The sequence below is a fragment of the Salmo salar genome, chromosome ssa01 (assembly GCF_905237065.1).
Source record: "Salmo salar chromosome ssa01, Ssal_v3.1, whole genome shotgun sequence".
NCBI classification, from domain to species: Eukaryota; Metazoa; Chordata; class Actinopteri; order Salmoniformes; family Salmonidae; genus Salmo; species Salmo salar.
Genome location: NC_059442.1, coordinates 85610824 through 85636140, shown reverse-complemented (window position 1 = coordinate 85636140; position 25317 = coordinate 85610824). Strand labels below are relative to the sequence as shown.

The window sequence follows — 25317 nt, the reverse complement described above, 5'->3', positions numbered from 1 at the left end:
GGTTTGACTCTACCTCTCTCCCCCCTGTCCTGTTACTGTGTCAGGTTTGACTCTACCTCTCCCCCCCTGTCCTGTTACTGTGTCAGGTTTGACTCTACCTCTCCCCCTGTCCTGTTACTGTGTCAGGTTTGACTCTACCTCTCTCCCCTGTCCTGTTACTGTGTCAGGTTTGACTCTACCTCTCTCCCCCTGTCCTGTTACTGTGTCAGGTTTGACTCTACCTCTCTCCCCTGTCCTGTTACTGTGTCAGGTTTGACTCTACCTCTCTCCCCTGTCCTGTTACTGTGTCAGGTTTGACTCTACCTCTCTCCCCTGTCCTGTTACTGTGTCAGGTTTGACTCTACCTCTCTCCCCCTGTCCTGTTACTGTGTCAGGTTTGACTCTACCTCTCTCTCCCTGTCCTGTTACTGTGTCAGGTTTGACTCTACCTCTCCCCCCTGTCCTGTTACTGTGTCAGGTTTGACTCTACCTCTCTCCCCTGTCCTGTTACTGTGTCAGGTTTGACTCTACCTCTCTCCCCCTGTCCTGTTACTGTGTCAGGTTTGACTCTACCTCTCTCGCCCTGTCCTGTTACTGTGTCAGGTTTGACTCTACCTCTCTCCCCCTGTCCTGTTACTGTGTCAGGTTTGACTCTACCTCTCTCCCCCTGTCCTGTTACTGTGTCAGGTTTGACTCTACCTCTCTCCCCTGTCCTGTTACTGTGTCAGGTTTGACTCTACCTCTCTCCCCCTGTCCTGTTACTGTGTCAGGTTTGACTCTACCTCTCCCCTGTCCTGTTACTGTGTCAGGTTTGACTCTACCTCTCTCCCCCTGTCCTGTTACTGTGTCAGGTTTGACTCTACCTCTCTCCCCTGTCCTGTTACTGTGTCAGGTTTGACTCTACCTCTCCCCCTGTCCTGTTACTGTGTCAGGTTTGACTCTACCTCTCCCCCCTGTCCTGTTACTGTGTCAGGTTTGACTCCACCTCTCTCCCCTGTCCTGTTACTGTGTCAGGTTTGACTCTACCTCTCCCCCCCTGTCCTGTTACTGTGTCAGGTTTGACTCTACCTCTCTCCCCCTGTCCTGTTACTGTGTCAGGTTTGACTCTACCTCTCTCCCCCTGTCCTGTTACTGTGTCAGGTTTGACTCTACCTCTCTCCCCCCTGTCCTGTTACTGTGTCAGGTTTGACTCTACCTCTCCCCCTGTCCTGTTACTGTGTCAGGTTTGACTCTACCTCTCTCCCCCTGTCCTGTTACTGTGTCAGGTTTGACTCTACCTCTCTCCCCCTGTCCTGTTACTGTGTCAGGTTTGACTCTACCTCTCTCCCCTGTCCTGTTACTGTGTCAGGTTTGACTCTACCTCTCTCCCCCTGTCCTGTTACTGTGTCAGGTTTGACTCTACCTCTCTCCCCCCTGTCCTGTTACTGTGTCAGGTTTGACTCTACCTCTCCCCCTGTCCTGTTACTGTGTCAGGTTTGACTCTACCTCTCCCCTGTCCTGTTACTGTGTCAGGTTTGACTCTACCTCTCTCCCCCTGTCCTGTTACTGTGTCAGGTTTGACTCTACCTCTCTCCGGCTGTCCTGTTACTGTGTCAGGTTTGACTATACCTCTCTCCCCCTGTCCTGTTACTGTGTCAGGTTTGACTCTACCTCTCCCCCTGTCCTGTTACTGTGTCAGGTTTGACTCTACCTCTCTCCCCCTGTCCTGTTACTGTGTCAGGTTTGACTCTACCTCTCTCCCCCTGTCCTGTTACTGTGTCAGGTTTGACTCTACCTCTCTCCCCCTGTCCTGTTACTGTGTCAGGTTTGACTCTACCTCTCTCCCCTGTCCTGTTACTGTGTCAGGTTTGACTCTACCTCTCTCCCCCTGTCCTGTTACTGTGTCAGGTTTGACTCTACCTCTCTCCTCCTGTCCTGTTACTGTGTCAGGTTTGACTCTACCTCTCTCCCCCTGTCCTGTTACTGTGTCAGGTTTGACTCTACCTCTCTCCCCCTGTCCTGTTACTGTGTCAGGTTTGACTCCACCTCTCTCCCCCTGTCCTGTTCCTGTGTCAGGTTTGACTCGACCCAGGTGGAGCTGTCGAAGGCTGCAGTGCAGAACAAGGAGCTACAGAGAGAGATGGAGCGGCTGCAGACAGAATCCACACGGCTGAAGACCCAGCAGCTGAAGGCCGTTAAGGACTGTGAGAAGTACAAGGAGGAGAGGGACTCGGTCTTCAATGAGTACAGACTCATCATGAGTGAGAGGGACCAGGTCAGCGAGACATATTTTTACTTTACTAGGTTTATTGGATAGGGACAGTGCACATTTCTATACATTTGCCAGATTTAGCCAGGAGGCTTTTTTCCTTCTGTATAAATACTACATAAAGTATAATAGTAATACCGTAATACAGCCATAATGCAGTAAAGTGTATTGTGTGTATTTGTGTGGAGCAGGTGATCACGGAGGTGGACAAGCTCCAGACAGGGCTGGAGGTGGCTGAGGCCAAACTGAAGAACACCTCGTCAGAGAAAAGGATGACCAGCGAAGAGTTGGAGGCACTACGTCAGGTAAGGCAATACCTCAATCTGTACCTCAATCTGTATGTAGTGTTACGGCAGGTACACACTCAGAAATAAGGGTACGGTATTGTTCCCTGGGGTACCAAAAGATCAGTATACTGTACATATAATGTACCTTCAGAGGTACATGTACAGTGGGGCAAAAAAGTATTTAGTCAGCCACCAATTGTGCAAGTTCTCCCACTTAAAAAGATGAGAGAGGCCTGTAATTTTCATTATAGGTACACGCCAACTATGACAGACAAAATGAGAAAGAAAATCCAGAAAGTCACATTGTAGGATTTTTAATGAATGTATTTGCAAATTATGGTGGAAAATAAGTATTTGGTCACCTACAAACAAGAAAGATTTCTGGCTCTCACAGACCTGTAACTTCTTCTTTAAGAGGCTCCTCTGTCCTCCACTCGTTACCTGTATTAATGGCACCTGTTTGAACTTGTTATCAGTATAAAAGACACCTGTCCACAACCTCAAACAGTCACACTCCAAACTCCACTATGGCCAAGACCAAAGAGCTGTCAAAGGACACCAGAAACAAAATTGTAGACCTGCACCAGGCTGGGAAGACTGAATCTGCAATAGGTAAGCAGCTTGGTTTGAAGAAATCAACTGTGGGAGCAATTATTAGGAAATGGAAGACATACAAGACCACTGATAATCTCCCTAGATCTGGGGCTCCACGCAAGATCTCACCCCGTGGGGTCAAAATGATCACAAGAACAGTGAGCAAAAATCCCAGAACCACACGGGGGGACCTAGTGAATGACCTGCAGAGAGCTGGGACCAAAGTAACAAAGCCTACCATCAGTAACACACTACGCCGCCAGGGACTCAAATCCTGCAGTGCCAGACGTGTCCCCCTGCTTAAGCCAGTACATGTCCAGGCCCGTCTGAAGTTTGCTAGAGAGCATTTGGATGATCCAGAAGAAGATTGGGAGAATGTCATATGGTCAGATGAAACCAAAATATAACTTTTTGGTAAAAACTCAACTCGTCGTGTTTGGAGAACAAAGAATGCTGAGTTGCATCCAAAGAACACCATACCTACTGTGAAGCATGGGGGGTGGAAACATCATGCTTTGGGGCTGTTTTTCTACAAAGGGACCAGGACGACTGATCCGTGTAAAGGAAAGAATGAATGGGGCCATGTATCGTGAGATTTTGAGTGAAAACCTCCTTCCATCAGCAAGGGCATTGAAGATGAAACGTGGTTGGGTCTTTCAGCATGACAATGATCCCAAACACACCGCCCGGGCAATGGAGTGGCTTCATAAGAAGCATTTCAAGGTCCTGGAGTGGCCTAGCCAGTCTCCAGATCTCAACCCCATAGAAAATCTTTGGAGGGAGTTGAAAGTCCGTGTTGCCCAGCGACAGCCCCAAAACATCACTGCTCTAGAGGAGATCTGCATGGAGGAATGGGCCAAAATACCAGCAACAGTGTGTGAAAACCTCGTGAAGACTTACAGAAAACGTTTGACCTGTGTCATTGCCAACAAAGGGTATATAACAAAGTATTGAGATAAACTTTTGTTATTGACCAAATACTTATTTTCCACCATAATTTGCAAATAAATTCATTAAAAAATCCTACAATGTGATTTTTCAGGATTTTTTTTCTTCTCATTTTGTCTGTCATAGTTGAAGTGTACCTATGATGAAAGTTACAGGCCTCATCTTTTTAAGTGGGAGAACTTGCACAATTGGTGGCGACTAAATACTTTTTTGCCCCACTGTATGATCTCACATGGTACTGTTCGGTACCTTTTAGGGCACATGTGTGGATAATCTAGTATAATGGTCGATTTTTCTACCCAATGTTTTTATATAAAGGTACAATCATCACACTCTCATTCTCAATGAACGGTGAAGGTAAATCTCCATTTCCAAGGGTACAAACGTATTTTGTCTACCCTCAGTTCTTGATGGTACTGATCTGTAGCTTTGCTTAGCAGAATTGTTGCCACTTAAAAGGAATTAATGGCTTTGTCACGGTGGTGGTACCCTAAAAAGGCAAATTTGTACCATAATCATTATCATGTTTCCCAGCATGCTCTACTGCAGGTAGATTTTTTTTAAAGAATTGTTTTAATATCTGTATTTTTGCATTTACTTTGACTGATTAATCTTATGCTACATAAAGATAATTCATGTACAGTTTTCTCAACTAATCCAATCAGTTAGTTAATTTTATTGCACCCGTTACTGAAATGGTTGTTCCAGTTTAAATGGTTTGGTAGTCTCCTTTATCATGTTCCTAACCCTGTCAGTTATTCTGAATGCAGATTGCAGGTGAATACAAATTCCAACTGTTGGCTATCCTAACTCTGGCTTGATTCCAATAGGAATTACACATCAATTTCCAAGCCAGCATAATGTGATTTACAGGCCTGATGTGGCCAGTAAACCAGGAATTTCAGGCCACTGTAGGGTAAAACTAGGTCTTAAAATAAGGCCTTATGAGGTAGTGGGAGGAGCTATAGGTGGACGGGGTAATTGTAGTGGCATGAATGGAACGGTATCAAACACATGGAAACCACATGTTCGACTCCATTTCATTCATTCCATTCCAGCCATTACAATGAGCCCACCCTCATATGGCTCCTCCCACCAGCCTCCACTGATATGTATATATTGTCATAAATTATAACATTCGCCTTGAAACTCACTTGGTGAAAATGAGGCCCAGAAGAGGAGGAGGGAAGGGAGGGAATCTGATTTCATTGGTCCTCAACTTGCGGTTCCGACACTTTCTTCAGGATAAATGGAGCTAGCCCTGAGTTAGCCTTCCCTGGAGAAGGTTAGTTCTGAAGCACTACAGTGACAAGCAATTGTACCCCTTTCAGAACAAATGTAAATGTAATTTTGTTTGTGTCAGGCCAGGTAAGGTTCAATATGCGCAGAATGCATGGCTGAAATGTCCTCTTGGTTGATCTTATGTGTGCTAATTTGTTATTTAAAACGATATAGGAAACACGTCAATAACAGAGAATCAATTAGCTGCCATTTAATAGTATGAAACACCTGAATGTATAAGCTAGTTTGCAAGCCTTCCAAGTCTTGCACGTCTGCATCCTATTATAAAAGACAAAGGCCATGCCATGGTAGAAACACCAATAACAAGGTTGACAAATGACCAGGACATCAAGGAACCCCATGATATGGCTCTTTTTTTTGTTGTTGTCACTTGAAGTTTCTGAGCTAATTGCTCTCTTCTTTGTCCTGAAGGAGCTTGGCTCGGCGCTGATTGACCGAGACAGAGCTATCTGTGAGAAGAATGAGCTGCTGGAGAAGTGCTGCCACGAGGTGAAGGACAAGGCTGAGGCCCAGAAGGAGTTGAGCCAGGCCTGTAAAGACATCCAGACGATCCGGGAGGAGAGAGATGTGGCCCGCAAGGAGAGGACAGAGGCCATCATACAGAGAGACCAGCTACTGAGAGAATACTACCAGACTAGACAGGTAACACACACACACCTGAGATCATTACGACACACACACACACCTTAAACACACCTGTATAAGAGAGAACAGCAAGAACTAATACTCGCACTGACTTTGCTGAAAGCTACTTTACTGAGGAAATGTTGTACTTGCTATACCTGAGAAATGTTGTCTCACCTAGCTACCTTAAGATGAATGTAAGTCGTTCTGGATAAGAGCATCTGCTGACTGACTTAAATGTTATGTAAATGTAAATGCAAGACCAGCTGCTGAAATAGACAGAACATACAGGCTAGACAGGTCATACAGGCTAGACAGGTCATACAGGCTAGACAGACAGGTCATACAGGCTAGACAGGTCATACAGGCTAGACAGGTCATACAGGCTAGACAGACAGGTCATACAGGCTAGACAGGTCATACAGGCTAGACAGGTCATACAGGCTAGACAGGTCATACAGGCTAGACAGACAGGTCATACAGGCTAGACAGACAGGTCATACAGGCTAGACAGACAGGTCATACAGGCTAGACAGACAGGTCATACAGGCTAGACAGACAGGTCATACAGGCTAGACAGACAGGTCATACAGGCTAGACAGACAGGTCATACAGGCTAGACAGGTCATACAGGCTAGACAGGTCATACAGGCTAGACAGACCATACAGGCTAGACAGACCATACAGGCTAGACAGACCATACAGGCCAGACAGACCATACAGGCCAGACAGACCATACAGGCCAGACAGACCATACAGGCCAGGCAGGCCAGACAGGAAATACAGGCCATACAGACCATACAGGCCAGACAGACCGACCATACAGGCCAGACAGACCGACCATACAGGCTAGACAGACAGGCCATACAGGCTAGACAGACAGACCATACAGGCTAGACAGACAGGCCATACAGGCTAGACAGACCAGGCCATACAGGCTAGACAGACCAGGCCATACAGGCTAGACAGACAGACCATACAGGCTAGACAGACAGGCCATACAGGCTAGACAGACAGGTCATACAGGCTAGACAGACAGACCATACAGGCTAGACAGACAGGCCATACAGGATAGACAGACCAGGCAGACCATACAGGCCAGACAGGTAATACAGGCCAGACAGGTAATACAGGCCATGCAGGCTAGACAGACCATACAAGCCATACAGGCCATTTAGGTCATACAGGCCAGACAGACCATACAGGCCATACAGGTAATACAGGCCAGACAGACCATACAGGCTAGACAGACCATACAGGCTAGACAGACCATACAGGCTAGACAGACAGACCATACAGGCTAGACAGACAGACCATACAGGCTAGACAGACAGACCATACAGGCTAGACAGACCAGGCAGACCATACAGGCCAGACAGGTAATACAGGCCATACAGGCCAGACAGGTAATACAGGCCAGACAGACCATACAGGTAATACAGGCCATACAGGCTAGACAGACCATACAGGCTAGACAGACAGTACAGGCTAGACAGACAGACCATACAGGCTAGACAGACAGACCATACAGGCTAGACAGACCAGGCAGACCATTCAGGTCAGACAGGCAATTCAGGTCAGACAGGCAATTCAGGTCATACAGGCCAGACAGACCGTACAGGCTAGACAGACCGTACAGGCTAGACAGACCGTACAGGCTAGACAGACCGTACAGGCTAGACAGACCGTACAGACTAGACAGACCGTACAGGCTAGACAGACAATACAGACCAGACAGACAATACAGGCCAGACAGACCATACAGACAGGCCAGACAGGCTAGACAGATGATACAGGCTAGACAGGCTAGACAGGCCATACATGCTAGACAGACCATACAGGCCATACAGACCATACAGACCAGATGGTCTGTCTAGCCTGTATGACCTGTCTGTCTGGCCTGTATGACCTGTCTAGCCTGTATGACCTGTCTAGCCTGTATGACCTGTCTAGCCTGTATGACCTGTCTAGCTTGTCTGGGCTGTCTGGCCTGTCTGGGCTGTCTGGCCTGTCTGGGCTGTCTGGCCTGTCTGGGCTGTCTGTCTAGCCTGTATGGTCTGTCTGTCTAGCCTGTACTGTCTGTCTAGCCTGTATGGTCTGTCTAGCCTGTATGGCCTGTATTACCTGTATGGTCTGTCTGGCCTGTATTACAGGTCATACAGGCCAGACAGCCCATACAGGCCAGACAGCCCAGACAGGCCAGACAGGTAATACAGGCTAGACAGGTAATACAGGCTAGACAGGTAATACAGGCCATACAGCCCATACAGGCCAGACAGCCCATACAGGCCAGACAGCCCAGACAGGCCAGACAGGTAATACAGGCTAGACAGGTAATACAGGCTAGACAGGTAATACAGGCCAGCCAGACAATACAGGCCAGCCAGACAATACATACAGGCCAGACAGACCATACAGGCTAGACAGACAGGCCATACAGGCTAGACAGGCTAGACAGACAGACCATACAGGCTAGACAGACAGACCATACAGGCTAGACAGACAGACCATACAGGCTAGACAGACAGACCATACAGGCTAGACAGACAGACCATACAGGCTAGACAGACAGACCATACAGGCTAGACAGACAGGCATACAGGCTAGACAGGTCATACAGGCCATACAGGCTAGACAGACCATATAGACCATACAGACCATACAGGCTAGACAGACAGGTCATACAGGCTAGACAGGTCATACAGGCTAGACAGGCCATACAGACCATACAGGCCAGACAGACCATACAGACCAGACAGACCATACAGGCTAGACAGACCATACAGGCCAGACAGACCATACAGGCCAGACAGACCATACAGGCCAGACAGGATTGATTGAATAATAATAGAGAGACGTGATTGTATACAAATGTAAGCAAGGCTTGAAATGATTATGCTTTAGTCAAATATAATAACAGTTTGGGCTTCTTGCGGTCAACCTGCAATCTACAAATGATTTGAAATGATGTCCGGCCCGCCGACTGTGTGCTCAAGAAAGAAATTGGCCCGAGGCTGAATCTAGTTGATGATCCCTGCTGTATACTGTAGTTGGTTGGTTATAGTTTATAGTCTTTCTGTGTTGAGGTGAAGATAAAGACTAATGCATTCATCTTATTCTTAGCATTACCCCAAATCACATCATCCCATACTGTCCTCTCTGAATCCCCTCTGCAGATACTGCTGAAACTCTTCTCCATGGCTCTTACAACACATTTGTCCCAGCATCATTTAATTTTGTGTCAAGCTTTCTCTCTCTGATTGTCTTGTAGAATTTCCTACAGAGGTAGAAGTCAAAAGATCCCTACATTATGAAATTATCAGCAATTGAAGTGGAAGGCATTTCTCTGACTTTGACACATAGTGGGTATAAAAGTGCTGCCTGCCGCTATACAAAGCACTTCATTACTGCCCAACAGCCACAGTAAACACAGGAAATGGAACGGGATTGATTTACTCTGGACCATAATTCAATCGCCCAATGCTTCACTACTACTATTGCTCAGCATCACTTCCCCAGTATCAGTGTTACACTTTGAAGCATGCAGAGAGGTTGAAACATAGGATGTGTCCCAAATTGCACCCTATTCTACATATATATATATATATATATAACTCAGCAAAAAAAGAAATGTCCTCTCGCTGTCAACTCCGTTTATATTCAGCACATTTAACGTGTAAATATTTGTATGAACAAAACAAGATTCAACAACTGAGACATGGACTGAACAAGTTCCACAGACATGTGACTAACAGAAATGGAATAATGTGTCCCTGAACAAAGGGGGGAGGTCAAAGTAACAGTCAGTATCTGGTGTGGCCACCAGCTGCATTAAGTACTGCAGTGCATCTCCTCCTCATGGACTGCACCAGATTTGCCAGTTCTTGCTGTGAGATGTTACCCCACTCTTCCACCAAGGCACCTGCAAGTTCCCGGACATTTCTGGGGGGAATGGCCCTAGCCCTCACCCTCCAATCCAACAGGTCCCAGACGTGCCCAATGGGATTGAGATCTGGGCTCTTCGCTGGCCATGGCAGAACACTGACATTCCTGTCTTGCAGGAAATCACGCACAGAATGAGCAGTATGGTTGGTGGCATTGTCATGCTGGAGGGTCATGTCAGGATGAGCCTGCAGGAAGGACACCACATGAGGGAGGAGGATGTCTTCCCTGTAACGCACAGCATTGAGATTGCCTGCAATGACAACAAGCTCAGTCCGATGATGCTGTGACACACCGCCCCAGACCATGACGGACCCTCCACCTCCAAGTCAATCCCGCTCCAGAGTACAGGCCTCAGTGTAACGCTCATTCCTTCGACGATAAACGTGAATCTGACCATCACTCCTGGTGAGACAAAACCACGACTCGTCAGTGAAGAGCACTTTTTGCCAGTCCTGTCTGGTCCAGCGACGGTGGGTTTGTGCCCATAGGCGACGTTGCCGGTGATGTCTGGTGAGCACCTGTCTTACAACAGGCCTACAAGCCCTCAGTCCAGCCTCTCTCAGCCTATTGCGGACAGTCTGAGCACTGATGGAGGGATTGTGCGTTCCTGGTGTAACTTGGGAAGTTGTTGTTGCCATCCTATACCTTTCCCGCAGGTGTGATGTTCGGATGTACCGATCCTGTGCAGGTGTTGTTACACGTGGTCTGCCACTGCGAGGATGATCAGCTGTCCATCCTGTCTCCCTGTAGCGCTGCCTTAGGTATCTCACAGTACAGACATTGCAATTTATTGCCCTGACCACATCTGCAGTCCTCATGCCTCCTTGCAGTATGCCTAAGGCACGTTCACACAGATGAGCAGGGACCCTGGGCATCTTTCTTTTGGTGTTTTTCAGAGTCAGTAGAAAGGCCTCTTTAGTGTCCTAAGTTTTCATAACTGTGACTTTAATTTCATACCGTCTGTAAGCTGTTAGTGTCTTAACGACCGTTCCACTGGTGCATGTTCATTCATTGTTTATGGTTCATTGAACAAGCATGCGAAACAGTGTTTAAACCCTTTACAATGAAGATCTGTGAACTTATTTGGATTTTTACGAATTATCTTTGAAAAAGGGACGTTTATTTTTTTGCTGAGTTATATATATACAACAGCATGTGAAATTTATTGTCAATCACTGTTGCTTCCTAAGTGGACAGTTTGATTTCACAGAAGTGTGATTGACTTGGAGTTACATTGTGTTGTTTAAGTGTTCCCTTTGTTTTTTTGAGCAGTATATATATATACACTGCTCAAAAAATGTAAGGGTAAACAACACAATGTAACTCCAAGTCAATCACACTTCTGTGAAATCAAACTGTCCACTTAGGAAGCAACACTGATTGACAATAAATTTCACATGCTGTTGTGCAAATGGAATAGACAACAGGTGGAAATTATAGGCAATTAGCAAGACACCCCCAATAAAGGAGTGGTTCTGCAGGTGGTGACCACAGACCACTTCTCAGTTCCTATGCTTCCTGGCTGATGTTTTGGTCACTTTTGAATGCTGGCGGTGCTTTCACTCTAGTGGTAGCATGAGACGGAGTCTACAACCCACACACGTGGCTCAGGTAGTGCAGCTAATCCAGGATGGCACATCAATGCAAGAAGGTTTGCTGTGTCTGTCAGCGTAGCGTCCAGAGCATGGAGGCGCTACCAGGAGACAGGCCAGTACATCAGGAGACGTGGAGGAGGCCGTAGGAGGGCAACAACCCAGCAGCAGGACCGCTACCTCCGCCTTTGTGCAAGGCGGAGCAGGAGGAGCACTGCCAGAATCCTGCAAAATGACCTCCAGCAGGCCACAAATGTGCATGTGTCTGCTCAAACGGTCAGAAACAGACTCCATGCGGGTGGTATGAGGGCCCAACGTCCACAGGTGGGGGTTGTGCTTACAGCCCAACACCGTGCAGGACGTTTGGCATTTGCCAGAGAACACCAAGATTGGCAAATTCGCCACTGGCACCCTGTGCTCTTCACAGATGAAAGCAGGTTCACACTGAGCACATATGACAGACGTGACAGAGTCTGGAGACGCCGTGGAGAACGTTCTGCTGCCTGCAACATCCTCCAGCATGACCAGTTTGGCGGTTGGTCAGTCATGGTGTGGGGTGGCATTTCTTTGGGGGGCCGCACAGCCCTCCATGTGCTCACCAGAGGTAGCCTGACTGCCATTAGGTACCGAGATGAGATCCTCAGACCCCTTGTGAGACCATATGCTGGTGCGATTGGCCCTGGGTTCCTCCTAATGCAAGACAATGCTAGACCTCATGTGGCTGGAGTGTGTCAACAGTTCCTGCAATAGGAAGGCATTGATGCTATGGACTGGCCCGCCCGTTCCCCAGACCTGAATCCAATTGAGCACATCTGGGACATCATGTCTCGCTCCATCCACCAACGCCACGTTGCACCACAGACTGTCCAGGAGTTGGAGGATGCTTTAGTCCAGGTCTGGGAGGAGATCCCTCAGGAGACCATCCGCCACCTCATCAGGAGCATGCCCAGGCATTGTAGGGAGGTCATACAGGCACGTGGAGGCCACAAACACTACTGAGCCTCATTTTGACTTGTTTTAAGGACATTACATCAAAGTTGGATCAGCCTGTAGTGTGGTTTTCCACTTTAATTTTGAGTGTGACTCCAAATCCAGACCTCCATGGGTTGATAAAGTATTTAATAAGATTATTTCATTCATTCAGATCTAGGATGTGTTATTTTAGAGTTCCCTTTATTTTTTTGAGCAGTGTATATATACAGTTGAGGTCGGAAGTTTACATACACTTAGGTTGGAGTCATTGAAACTCGTTTTTCAACCACTCCACAAATTTCTTGTTAACAATCTAGTTTTGGTCGGTTAGGACTTGTACTTTGTGCACAACACAAATTTTTCAAACAATTGTTTACAGACATATTATTTCACTTATATAATTCACTGTATCACAATTCCAGTGGGTCAGAAGTTTACATACATTAAGTTGACTGGGCCTTTAAACAGATTGGAAAATTCAGAAAATGATGTCATGGCTTTAGAAGCTTCTGATAGGCTAATTGACATAATTGACATCATTAAAGTAAATTTAGTAAAACTAAATGCATGCTCTTTAACCGATCACTGCCCACACCCGCCCCCCACCTAGCATCACTACTCTGGACGGTTCGGACTTAGAATATACATACACATACACCTTAGCCAAATACATTTAAACTCAGTTTTTCACACTTCCTGACATTTAATCCTAGTAAAAATTCCCTGTCTTGGGTCAGTTAGGATCACCACTTTATTTTAAGAATGTGAAATGTCAGAATAATAGTAGAGAGAATGATTTATTTCAGCTTTTATTTCTTTCATCACATTCCCAGTGGGTCAGAAGTTTACATACACTCAATTAGTATTTGGTAGCATTGCCTTTAAATAGCTTAACTTGGGTCAAACGTTTCAGGTAGCCTTCCACAAGCTTCCCTCAATAGGTTGGGTGATTTTTGGCCCATTCCTCCTGACAGAGCTGGTGTAACTGAGTCAGGTTTGTAGGCCTCCTTGCTCGCACACGCTTTTCAGTTCTGCCCACAAATGTTCTATTTTCTACTGAATATCTACAGTGCATTTGGAAAGAATTCAGACCCCTTGACTTTTTCCACATTTTGTTACGTTACAGCCTTATTCTAAAATGGATTAAATCTTTTTTTTATCTCATCAATCTACACACAATACCCCATGATGTCAAAGCACAATTTTAGCAAATTCATAAAAAAAACAAAAAACAGAAATATGACATTTACATAAGTATTCCGACCCTTTACTCAATACTTTGTTGAAGCACTTGTGGCAGCAATTTCAGGCTCGAATCTTGGGTTTGACACTTCAAGCTTGGCACACCTGTATTTGGGGAGTTTCTCCCATTCTTCTCTGCAGATTTTCTAACTCTGTCAGGTTGTATGGGGAGCGTCGCTGCACAGCTATTTTCAGGTCTCTCCAGAGATGTTTGGTCGGGTTGAAGTCTGGGCTCTGGCGGGGCCACTCAAGGACATTCAGAGACTTGTCCCGAAGCCACTCCTGCGTTGTCTTGGATGTGGGCTTAGGGTCATTGTCCTGTTGGAAGGTGAACCTTCGCCCCAGTCTGAGGACTTGAGCGGTCTGGAGCAAGTTTTCATCAAGGATCTCTCTGTACTTTGCTCCGTTCATCTTTCCCTCAATCCTGACTAGTCTCTCAGTCCCTGCCGCTGAAAAACTTCCCCACAGCATGATGCTGCCACAACCATGCTTCACTGTAGGGATGGTGCCAGGTTTCCTCCAGATTCAGGCCAAAGAATTCAATCATCAGACCAGAGAATCTTAAGAAAAGAAATTGTTATCCCCAATTTCATGATATCCAATTGGTAATTACAGTCTTGTCCCATCGCTGCAACTCCCACATGGAGTTGGGTGAGGCGAAGGTCGAGAGCCATGCCTCCTCCGAAACACAACCCTGCCAAGCCACACTGCTTGCTTAACCACTCTACCATAAAGGCCTTATTGGTGGAGTGCTGCAGAGATGGTTGTCCTTCTGGAAGGTCCTCCCATCTCCACAGATAAACTCTGGAGCTCTGTCAGAGTGACCATCAGGTTCTTGGCCACCTCCCTGACCAAGGCTCTTCTCCCCCGATTGCTCAGTTGGCTGGGCGGACAGCTCTAGGAAGAGTCTTGGTGGTTTCAAACTTCTTCCATTTAAGAATGATGGAGGCCACTGTGTTCTTGGGGACCTTCAATGCTGTAGACATTTTTTGGTACCCTTCCCCAGATCTGTACCTCGACACAATCCTGTCTTGGAGCTCTACGGACAGTTCCTTTGACCTCATGGCTTGGTTTTTGCTCTGATATGCACTGTCAACTGTGGGACCTTATATAGACAGGTGTGTGCCTTTCCAAATCATGTTCAATCAATTTAATTTACCACATGTGGACTCCAATCAAGTTGTAGAAACATCTCATGGATAATCACTGGAAACAGGATGCACCTGAGCACAATTTCGAGTCTCATAGCAAAGGGTCTGTTTTTTAAAATTTTCAATACATTTGCTACCATTTCTAAAAACTGTATTCGCTTTGCCATTATCGGGTATTGTGTGTAGATTGATGAGGGGAAAAAGTATTTAATCCATTTTAGAATAAGGCTGTAATGTAACAAAATGTGGAGAAAGTCAAGGGGTCTGTCCAAATCCGCTGTATATAGGGAATAGGGTGCCATTTGGGATGCAGAAATACTGTGGTAGAATTGGTTCTGTCTGTCTGTCTGTCTGTCTGTCTGTCTGTCTGTCTGTCTGTCTGTCTGTCTGTCTGTCTGTCTGTCTGTCTGTCTGTCTGTCTGTCTGTCTGTCTGTCTGTCTGTCTGTCTGTCTGTCTGTCTGTCTGTCTGTCTGTCTGTCTGTCTGTCTGTCTGTCTGTCTGTCTGTCTGTCTGTCTGTCTGTCTGTCTGTCTGTCTGTCTGTCTGTCTGTCTGTCTGTCTGTCTGTCTGTCTGTTTGTTTTTAAAATGGTCCAATTCCCTGCTGCCATCGTGGTGGCTGGCTGGATAATCTTTTATGAATCCCCTGCTATGTGGCACCTGCTTGGCGGTGTTACGCTGGGTAAAGGGCACAGCACAGTGAGCAAAGCTGGAATGAAAAAAGTACAACCAGCCGTCACATCCCTGTCTGTCCCACTTCACAGCCAAATCTATAATCTAATCCATAGGATGCACTCAAACAAAATGTTACACAACAAGTCAGTTGGGGTCAATTCCATTTTCAGTTCAATCAAATCAGGAAGTTGGAATTGAAATTTTAACTCTCAATTCCAGTTTTCCTATGAGGAAACACATTCACCTAATATTTTCAACTGAAAGAACTTGTGTGCTTGAAATATCTAGTTTATTAGTTCCACCACCCCGTTCACGAAAAACATTGCCTGGTCCGAGGAATTCCGGTTCCGATTGCGATTTGGCGTAAGCAGCATGAGTACATGGCCCCATCTTGCCTGATATCAACGGTACAGGCTGGTGGCAGTGGTGTAATGGTGTGGGGAATGTGTTCCTGGCACATGTTGGGTCCCTTGATACCAATTGAGCAACATTCCAATGCCCTGAAGAATTCAGACTGTTCTGGAGGCAAAGGGGGGTCCGACCCAGTACTAGATAGGTGTACACATAATAAACTGGCCACTGAGTGTAGTTCGTCATAAAAACAATATGTCATATAGTTGTGTATTTCCTCGCTCCGGGGTGAAGTTTCTCCTAGGTAAAGATCTAGGATAAGCTTCCCCTCCCCCAATCGTATCTTAACCATTAGTGGGGGGGATACTAAACTGACACAGGATCAGCATCTAGGGGCAACTTCAACCTACACCCATTTCCTCCCCATCAGAAACAAGACTCGACAACCCTGGACATGGAGCGGGCCAACAAGGAGATAGAGGTGCTGAGGAAGCAGTACGAAGCCATGTCTCAGGAGCTGAAGGAGGCGACGCAGGAAGCAGAGGTGGCTAAGTGTCGACGCGACTGGGCCTTTCAGGAGAGAGACAAGATAGTGGCAGAGAGAGAGAGTATTCGGTGAGTAGAGAGAGAATAAATAGAGAGAAACATCTTACATCCCATAGCACGTGGCCCCTAGAACCTGTCAGGAAGCCAACTGGATGATAGCTAAGAAACACACTTTATATCGATATTGAAGACTCAAGGATCAGTGGCCAGTGCCGAAAATTTACAAGTGTTGAAAGGCTCGGTCTTAAATTTCCAGAGAAGAGTGGGTGATTATTGGATATTTACATAAAATGGGACAAGCTTGAAAGGTAATGAATAAATAGATAAAGATGACGTCCTGTGTGTGTGTCTGTCAGAACGTTATGTGACAACCTGAGGAGAGAGAGGGACCGAGCGGTGAGCGACCTGGCAGATGCCTTGAGAAACCTAGATGATACCAGGAAACAGAAAAATGACGCGTCACGCGAACTTAAGGAGCTCAAGTGAGTTATTCATCCCTCCATATCCTCCATCCATCCATTTCGCCATCAATCCACATCAGAATATACACCTCTGAAAACGATTTACAGTACAGAGTAATAGAACCCTATTATTTAACTTTGCCAGTTCTGTAACTTGATTTGAAGTACTGTGGGTTTTGGTGCTCTGACAGTATTATTTACAACCAGGTTTTATTGCCACCTAGTGGTTGAAATGTGTATCTAACGACTGGCTGTCTGTACATGTACAAGTTTGTCTTCAAATGTAAAGGTTGTTTTCAAAGATTATCTTTCTTTCTACAGAGAAAGGATGGAAGACCAGTTGGAAAAGGAGGCCAGTTTTCGTCAGCTGATGGCTCATAATTCACACGATTCAGCCATCGACACCGACTCTTTGGAGTGGGAGACGGAAGTTGTGGAGTTTGAGAAAAACAGAGTAAGCGTTTAGCGCTCACCAAGCTATTTACCTTAGCCACTTCCACATGCATTACTTTGTGCTATTGCCAAATTGAATTGAACCACAAAGAATGAATACAGTAGTAATATTCAGACATGGACACATTTTAGATCAAATGTGCCTTTCTAATGAGGAAAGAGTAATGCTTTATTTACGTTATTTCAGGAGCACATGGATTTAAAAGCACTTGGTTTTGACGTTGCCGAGGGGATAAATGAGCCATATTTACCAGGAGACTGTGGGATATTTGTGAGTAAGGTGGACAGAGGAGGTATTGCTGAAGGAAGGCTAAGGTAAATCACACTTAATGGCCTTCTTCCTACTTTTGAAAAACATATTGTTATTATTAATCATCCACTGTTTACAGTTCTGCTTGGTTGCATCTTCTCTCTACAAAGTAAATTATTGTTTGCTCTTCTCTCTACAGAGTGAATGATTGGCTGTTGAAGATAAACAATGTGGACCTGACCAATAAGGACAGGAAGCAGGTTCTGAAGGCGGTGCTGAGCGGAGAAGGAGTGATCAATATGGTGGTCCGCAGGAGGAAATCTATGGGAGGACGCTTAATCACTCCTATTGAGATCAACCTCACAGGATACAAAGGTATTACTCATATACAGCAATACCTCACACAATAAAAACAATTTTTTTAAATGTTTTTTATTTCACCTTTATTTAACCAGGTAGGCCAGTTGAGAACAAGTTCTCATTTACAACTGCGACCTGGCCAAGATAAAGCAAAGCAGTACGACAAAAACAACAACACAGAGTTACACATAAACAAACATACAGTCAATAACACAATAGGAAAATCTATGTACAGTGTGTGCAAATGTAGTAAGGTTAGGGAGGTAAGGCAATAAATAGGCCATAGAGGCAAAATAATTACAATTTAGCATTAACACTGGAGTGATAGATGTGCAAGTAGAGATACTGGGGTGCAAAAGAGCAAGAGGATAAATAACAATATGGGGATGAGGTAGTGGGGTGTGCTATTTACAGATTGGCCGTGTACAGGTACAGTTCTATATAAATGCCAAATAAGTCTTCTTTCACTTCTAAACATAGCGGATCCCTTTTTGGTGCTATATAGAACTTTTTTTGAATGTTCTATAAAGAAGCATGCTCATAAGGTTAAAAATGTAACCTTTATGGTGCTATAAAGAACTATTTTAAAAAGGGCACCAAAAAGGATTCTGCTATGATTACAACCATTTTTGATGCCTTTTTTGATGCTCTTTTTAATGGTTCTTTTACAGAACCTTTATCTCAATCGCAAAGTTTCTACAAAAAACAGTTTGAAGAACAATGCTGGGTTCTTTTTTCTGGTTAGACATATTATATTGTTAAAATTCCAAAGGTGTTATTATTGTGTTAATTGACAAGTTGTATCAGGTGTGCTAGGAGAGGTTTGGGAACTACTGATTTAGACATCGGTTCTCAATTGACGCAAGGCCATAGGTCAGTCTTTCACAAGACACCATCACTGGGCATTGTCATATATAATATGTAATATCATAACACAACACATTAGATCAACTGGAATGTCACTCTCACTCGCAGTTTCACCAAAAGAGCTGTGAGCAAACCATGCCCAAAAATATTCTAATGAGCCCCTATATTTGAATTGTCACTTAAAGAGCAAAGAACCCTTTTCTGAACTGCAAAGAATCATTGAAGCGCTCAAAGGGTTATTTGAGTCATTATGGTTCCACATAGAACCATCACTCTTCCCAAAGAACCCTTGAGGAACCCTCTTTTCTTAGTGCGTATCGCCCTGCCCAAGCACTTGACATCCATTTTTGGATGGAATGCAAAATGTGAAACCTCTGTCATTGTATGATCAGTATCCATCGCAAGATTGATGATGACGATTGTGACGAGGAGGAGGCTAATGAAATGTGTGTGTGCTGAAGACATGACGTTATCCTCCCTGTCTCCTCCAGCCAGTGGTATAGGGCTGGAGTGTGGGGTGTTTGTAGCTGGGGTCACTCCGGGCTCTCCAGCAACCAAGGAGGGTTCACTCACGGTCGGAGATAGACTCATCGCTGTACGTATCACATTACACCTGCTTTTATTATGAAAGCTAATATTGTTTTGCTACTAAACCTGGGCCTGTATCCATAAAACGTATCTGAGTAGGAGTGCTTATCTAGGATCAGTTTAGCCTGTTAGATTAAAATGAATGACTAGGTGGGGACCTAATTCTAGATTAGTACTCACACTTCATGAATATATATGATTGTGTTTTTTGTATGATTTCGTTTTTTGTATATCTGTATTTTCTTTGTATTTAATATTTATACAGTACCAGTCAAAAGTTTGGACACACCTACTCGTTCCAGGGTTTTTTTTTTTTTTTTACTATTTTCTACATTGTAGAATAATAGTGAAGACATCAAAACTATGAAATAACACACATCTAGTAACCAAAAAAGTGTTTAACAAATCAAAATAGATTTTAGATTTTAGATTCTTCAAAGTAGCCACCCTTTGTCTTGATGACAGCTTTGCACACTCTTGGCATTCTCTCAACCAGCTTCATGAGGTAGTCACCTGGAATGCATTTCAATTAACAGGTGTGCCTTGTTAAAAGTGAATTTGTGGAATTTATTTCCTTCTTAATGCGTTTCAGCCAATCAGTTGTGTTGTGACGAGGAAGGGGTGGTATACAGAAGATAGCCCTATTTGGTAAAAGACCAAGTCCATATTCTGACAGGAACAGCTCAAATAAGCAAAGAGAAACAACAGTCCATCATTACTTTAAAATATAAAAGTCAGTCAGTCAGAAAATGTCAAGAACTTGTAAAGTTTCATCAATCAATCAATCAAATGTATTTATAAAGCCCTTTTTACATCAGCCGATGTCACAAAGTGCTATACAGAAACCCAGCCTGAAACCCCAAACAGCAAGCAATGCAGATGTAGAAGCAAAAACCATCAAGCGCTATGATGAAACTGGCTCTCTTCAGGACCGCCACAGGAAAAGAAGCCCCAGAGTTACCTCAGCTGCCGAGGATAAATTCATTAGAATTAACTGAATCTCAGATTGCAGCCCAAATAAATGCTTCACAGAGTTCAAGTAACAGACACATCTCAACATCAATTGTTCAGAGGAGACTGCGTGAATCAGGCCTTCATGATCGCATTGCTGCAAAGAAACCACTACTAAAGGACACCAATAAGAAGAAGATACTTGCTTGGGCCAAGAAACATGAGCAATGGATATTAGACCGGTGGAAATCTGTCCTTTGGTCTGATGAATCCAAATGTGAGATTTTTGGTTCAAACCGCCGTGTCTTTGTGAGACGCAGAGTAGGTGAACGGATGATCTCCGCATGTGTGGTTCCCACCGTGAAGCATGGAGGAGGAGGTGTGATGGTGTGGGGGGGCTTTGCTGGTGACACTGTCAGTGATTTATTTAGAATTCAAGGCACACTAAACCAACATGGCTACCACAGCATTCTGCAGCGATACACCATCCCATCTGGTTTGCACTTAGTGGGACTATCATTTGTTTTTCAACAGGACAATGTCCCAACACACCTCCAGGCTGTGTAAGGGCTATTTGACCAAGATGGAGAGTGATGGAGTGCTGCAACAGATGACCTGGCCTCCACAATCACCTGACCTCAACCCAGTTGAGATGGTTTGGGATGAGTTAGACCACAGAGTGAAGTAAAAGTAGCCAACAAGTGCTCAGCATATGTGGGAACTTCAAGACTGTTGAAAAAGCATTCCAGGTCAAGCTGGTTGAGAAAATGCCAAAAGTGTGGAAAGCTTTTTTTGGACACTGCATGATTCCATATGTGTTATTTCATAGTTTTGATGTTTTCATTATTATTCTACAATGTAAAAATATAGAAAAATCCTTGAATGAGTAGAATTATCCAAACTTTTGACTGGTACTGTATATTCGTTTATTGATTGCATTTGATTTTTGATGTGTGTATTTCTGCATTCTGCAGGGCTCATTTGTAAAAGAGACCTGGGTCTCAATATGACTCCCAGTTAAAATAAAGGTTAAATAAATAAAATGTTTATGAAGGCTTGTATATGACCTAAGTTGAAAGTGACTATTACTGACCTATATTGTAAATACATGGTCACATGTTAATAATATATATTTGTATGCAAATCTCAGCTTGTTGTTTATGACCAACCCGATTCTCCCATTTGTAGTTTTGCATCATCGTATCTTAATTGCATTTCATAACACATTCATGGATGCCCAGACAGTTTGCATGCATATTACCTTGGTGACTCTATTCATTTATAAATAATTTGGTCTGCATATGAAATGGAACCCTATTCCCTATATAGTGCACTACTTTTGACCAGGGCCCTAGTCAAAAGTAGTGCACTACATAGGGAATAGGAGGCCATTTGGGACTTGGGAGTGTTTAAGTGAAGACCTGCTTGCTTCCCTGCTATAACATTGTTTTGATACAATGTGCTGACCTCATTTTCCCCTCCACAGATAAATGGAATTGCACTAGATAACAAGTCACTGTCTGAGTGTGAAGCTTTACTGCGGAGCTGCAGAGATGCTCTCAGCGTCTCTCTCATCAAGGTGAGTTAAGGCTGTCTGAGTCCCAAATGCCACACTATTTCCTATGTAGTGCATTACTTTTGACCAGGGTTTTGGCCAAAAGTAGTGCACTATATAGGGAATAGGATGCCATTAGGGATATCTTCATCTACTGGCTTTGTTATCAATGCTGTAGCCAATGGATAGATAGATGTTAGCATGAGCTGTGGAATGAATATCTTGAGCTGGTAATGGGGGCTGAGAAAATTTGAAATATTGTATTGGAACTGGTTGGTTCATATAATTACAAAGTTTATTTAGTCTATTAAGCTGAGGTATTAAGTTATAGTAACCCGTATTGGCATGTACTCTACCTGCCAATAATGGGAAAGTAATAATCATGAATGTTTCCTCTATTTTTTTTTAAACAGTTAGTGCCTTCAGAAAGTATTCATTCCCCTTGTTTTTTTCTCTCACCCATCTACACACAATACCCCATAATGACAAAGTGTTTTGCATAAGTATTCACACCCCTTTGCTATGACACTCTAATTGGAGCTCAGGTGCATCTATGATCATCCTTGAGATGTCGCTACAACTTGACTGGTCTCCACCTGTGACCAATTCAATTATTGGACATGATTTAGAAATAAACACACCTGTATGTATAAGGTCCCACAGTTGACAGTTTATGTCAGAGCAGAAACTATACCATGAAGTCCAAGGAACTGTCTGTAGATCTCTGAGATATATTTGTGATGAGTCATATAAAACAATTTCTAGAGTGTTCAAAGTTTCCAAGAGGACAGAGGTCTCCATCATTGGGAAATTGAAAACAAATATGGAACTACCTAGTCTCTGCCTAGAGCTGGCTGTCCGACCAAACTGAGCAACCGGGCAAGAAGGACCTTAGTCAGGGAGGTGACCAAGAACCCAAGAATTTCAGAGTTCCTTGGCTGTGATGGGAGAACCTGTCAGAAGGACAACAGTCTGTACAGCAATTCAACAATCTGGCTTTTATGGGAGAGTGTCCAGACAGAAGCCACTGCTAAGAAAAAGGCAACATGACAGAACGCCTGGAGTTTTCAAAAAGGTACGTGAAAGTCTGAGTGCATAAGGCGAAAGATTCTGTGGTCTGAGGAGACAGAAATTGTACTCTTTGGCCTGAATGTAAAGCGCTAACACCATCCCTACTGTGAAGCATGGTGGTGGCAGCAGCATGCTATGGGGATGCTTTTCAGCGACAGGGACTGGGAGACTGGTAAGGATAGAAAGAACAATGGAGCCAAATACAGGAAAATCCTTGATGAAAACCTGCTTCAGAGTGAAAATGACCTTGCACTGGGGGGCGAAGATTTACATTCCAACAGGACAATGACCCCAAGCATACAGCCATAGCAACGCTGAAATGGCTTCTGAACAAGAATGTGAAAGTACTTGAGTGGCCCAGCCAAAGCCCAGACTTGAATCCTATTGAACCTCTGTGGAAGACTTGAAGATTGTTGTTCACCGCCGCTCCCCAGCTAACTTAACAGAGCTTGAGAAAATCTACAAGGAAGAATGGGGGAAAATCCCCAAATCCAGATGTGCAGAGCTGATACAGACATACCCAAGACGACTCAAAGCTGTAATCGCCGCCAAAGTTGCTTCTATAAAGTATTGGCTCAAGGGTGTGAATACTTATGTAATTGAAATACTACTGTATGGCATTTTCAATACATTTGTGAAAATGTATAAAAACACGTTTTCACTTTGTTATTACAAGATAATTAGGTGGGGCTTACATTTGTCCTATTTCACGTATTTTTTTTGCAAATCCCACAGAGAGGGGTCAGTGCCAGGGATCAGCCATTATTGATGGCAACCCTGGAGCAATTAGGATTAAGTGCCTTGCTCAAGGGCACATCAACTGGTTTTTCACCAAGTTGGCTCTGGGATTTGAGCCAGCGACCTTTGGGCTACTGGCCCAACGTTCCTAACCACTGGGCTACCTGCTGCCAGAGTTCATTATGGGATGTTGTGTGTAGATGGGTGAGAAATCAATTTTTAATTCAGGCTGTAACACAACAAAATGTGGATTAAGTCAAGGGGTATGAATTCTTTCTGAATGCACTGTAAATGTTTCCCGGGTCACAAATTTCAGCACTATGAATAACCTGAGTGGAAATGAGTGACCTCTTGTTTGCTCCCTCAGAGTTGCTCCGGCCAGAGTATCTTTGAAAACCTGCGAGACGCCTCAGAGAAGACCTCCAACTGCCGCTCGCTCCACTCTTGGCACTCCCGGAAGTCCAAGAACAACAACAGCTCTACCCAGACAGACATGTTCTGCCCTGATATTGGCTCCAGTGGTGGAGAGAGACACAACCATCCCAACAAAGACAGGAGTCATAGTGACATTGTAGCAGTAGACAACAACAGTAGAGGTGGCTCCGTCTGCCAGCACAAGCCGTTTTCCAGTAGCTCCATGTACTCCCGCTCTCTGTCCCACAGGGAGAGCTGTCTGCAGCACAGCCCAGTTAGTTCAGGGCCACTGGGGTCCCCAGAGCCCCACCAGGACTACTGCTACAGGAGAGGGGAGTCACACAGCAGACGACCTCTCACCTTCACCCCTGTGGCCTCCGACTGTATTACCCTGCAGGTTGGTCTTGGAAGGATGGGTGGAGGGAGGGGGAGGAATGGATGGATAGATGGAGGGATGTGGAGGAAGGGGGAGGAATGGATGGATAGATGGAAGGATGTGGAGGGAGGGGGAGGAATGGATGGATAGATGGAAGGATGTGGAGGGAGGGGGAGGAATGGATGGAGGGATGTGGAGGTAGGGGGAAGAATGGATGGAGGGATGTGGAGGTAGGGGGAAGAAGAATGGATGGAGGGATGTGGAGGGAGGGGGAGGAATGGATGGATAGATGGAATGGATGTGGAGGGAGGGGGAGGAATGGATGGAGGGATGTGGAGGTAGGGGGAAGAATGGATGGAGGGATGTGGAGGTAGGGGGAAGAATGGATGGAGGGATGTGGAGGTAGGGGGAAGAATGGATGGAGGGATGTGGAGGTAGGGGGAAGAATGGATGGATAGATGGAATGGATGTGGAGGGAGGGGGAGGAATGGATGGATGGTTGGAGGGGTGTGGAGGAATGGATGGATGGTTGGAGGGATGTGGAGGGGGAGGAATGGATGGATGGTTGGAGGGGTGTGGAGGGAGGGGAGGAATGGATGGAGGGATGTGGAGGGAGGGGGAGGAATGGATGGATGGTTGGAGGGATGTGGAGGGAGGGGGAGGAATGGATGGATGGTTGGAGGGATGTGGAGGGAGGGGGAGGAATGGATGGATGGTTGGAGGGATGTGGAGGGAGGGGGAGGAATGGATGGATGGTTGGAGGGATGTGGAGGGAGGGG

General features: G+C 45.1%; 1 protein-coding gene across 4 annotated transcripts in view; it reads left to right on the top strand.

The window, feature by feature from the left end:
* Positions 1 to 25317, top strand: part of LOC106611651 (disks large homolog 5) — a 129688-nt gene that overhangs the window by 84383 nt on the left and 19988 nt on the right. For all 4 annotated transcript variants that reach the window (XM_045723553.1, XM_014212109.2, XM_045723543.1 and 1 more), the window contains exons 9-19: positions 2035 to 2233; positions 2419 to 2532; positions 5770 to 6000; positions 16339 to 16523; positions 16811 to 16936; positions 17237 to 17369; positions 17556 to 17683; positions 17818 to 17993; positions 19337 to 19440; positions 21871 to 21963; positions 24116 to 24559. In XM_045723553.1, coding sequence (XP_045579509.1) covers positions 2035 to 2233; positions 2419 to 2532; positions 5770 to 6000; positions 16339 to 16523; positions 16811 to 16936; positions 17237 to 17369; positions 17556 to 17683; positions 17818 to 17993; positions 19337 to 19440; positions 21871 to 21963; positions 24116 to 24559 — 1933 coding nt within the window. The remainder of the gene's footprint in view (positions 1 to 2034; positions 2234 to 2418; positions 2533 to 5769; positions 6001 to 16338; positions 16524 to 16810; positions 16937 to 17236; positions 17370 to 17555; positions 17684 to 17817; positions 17994 to 19336; positions 19441 to 21870; positions 21964 to 24115; positions 24560 to 25317) is intronic.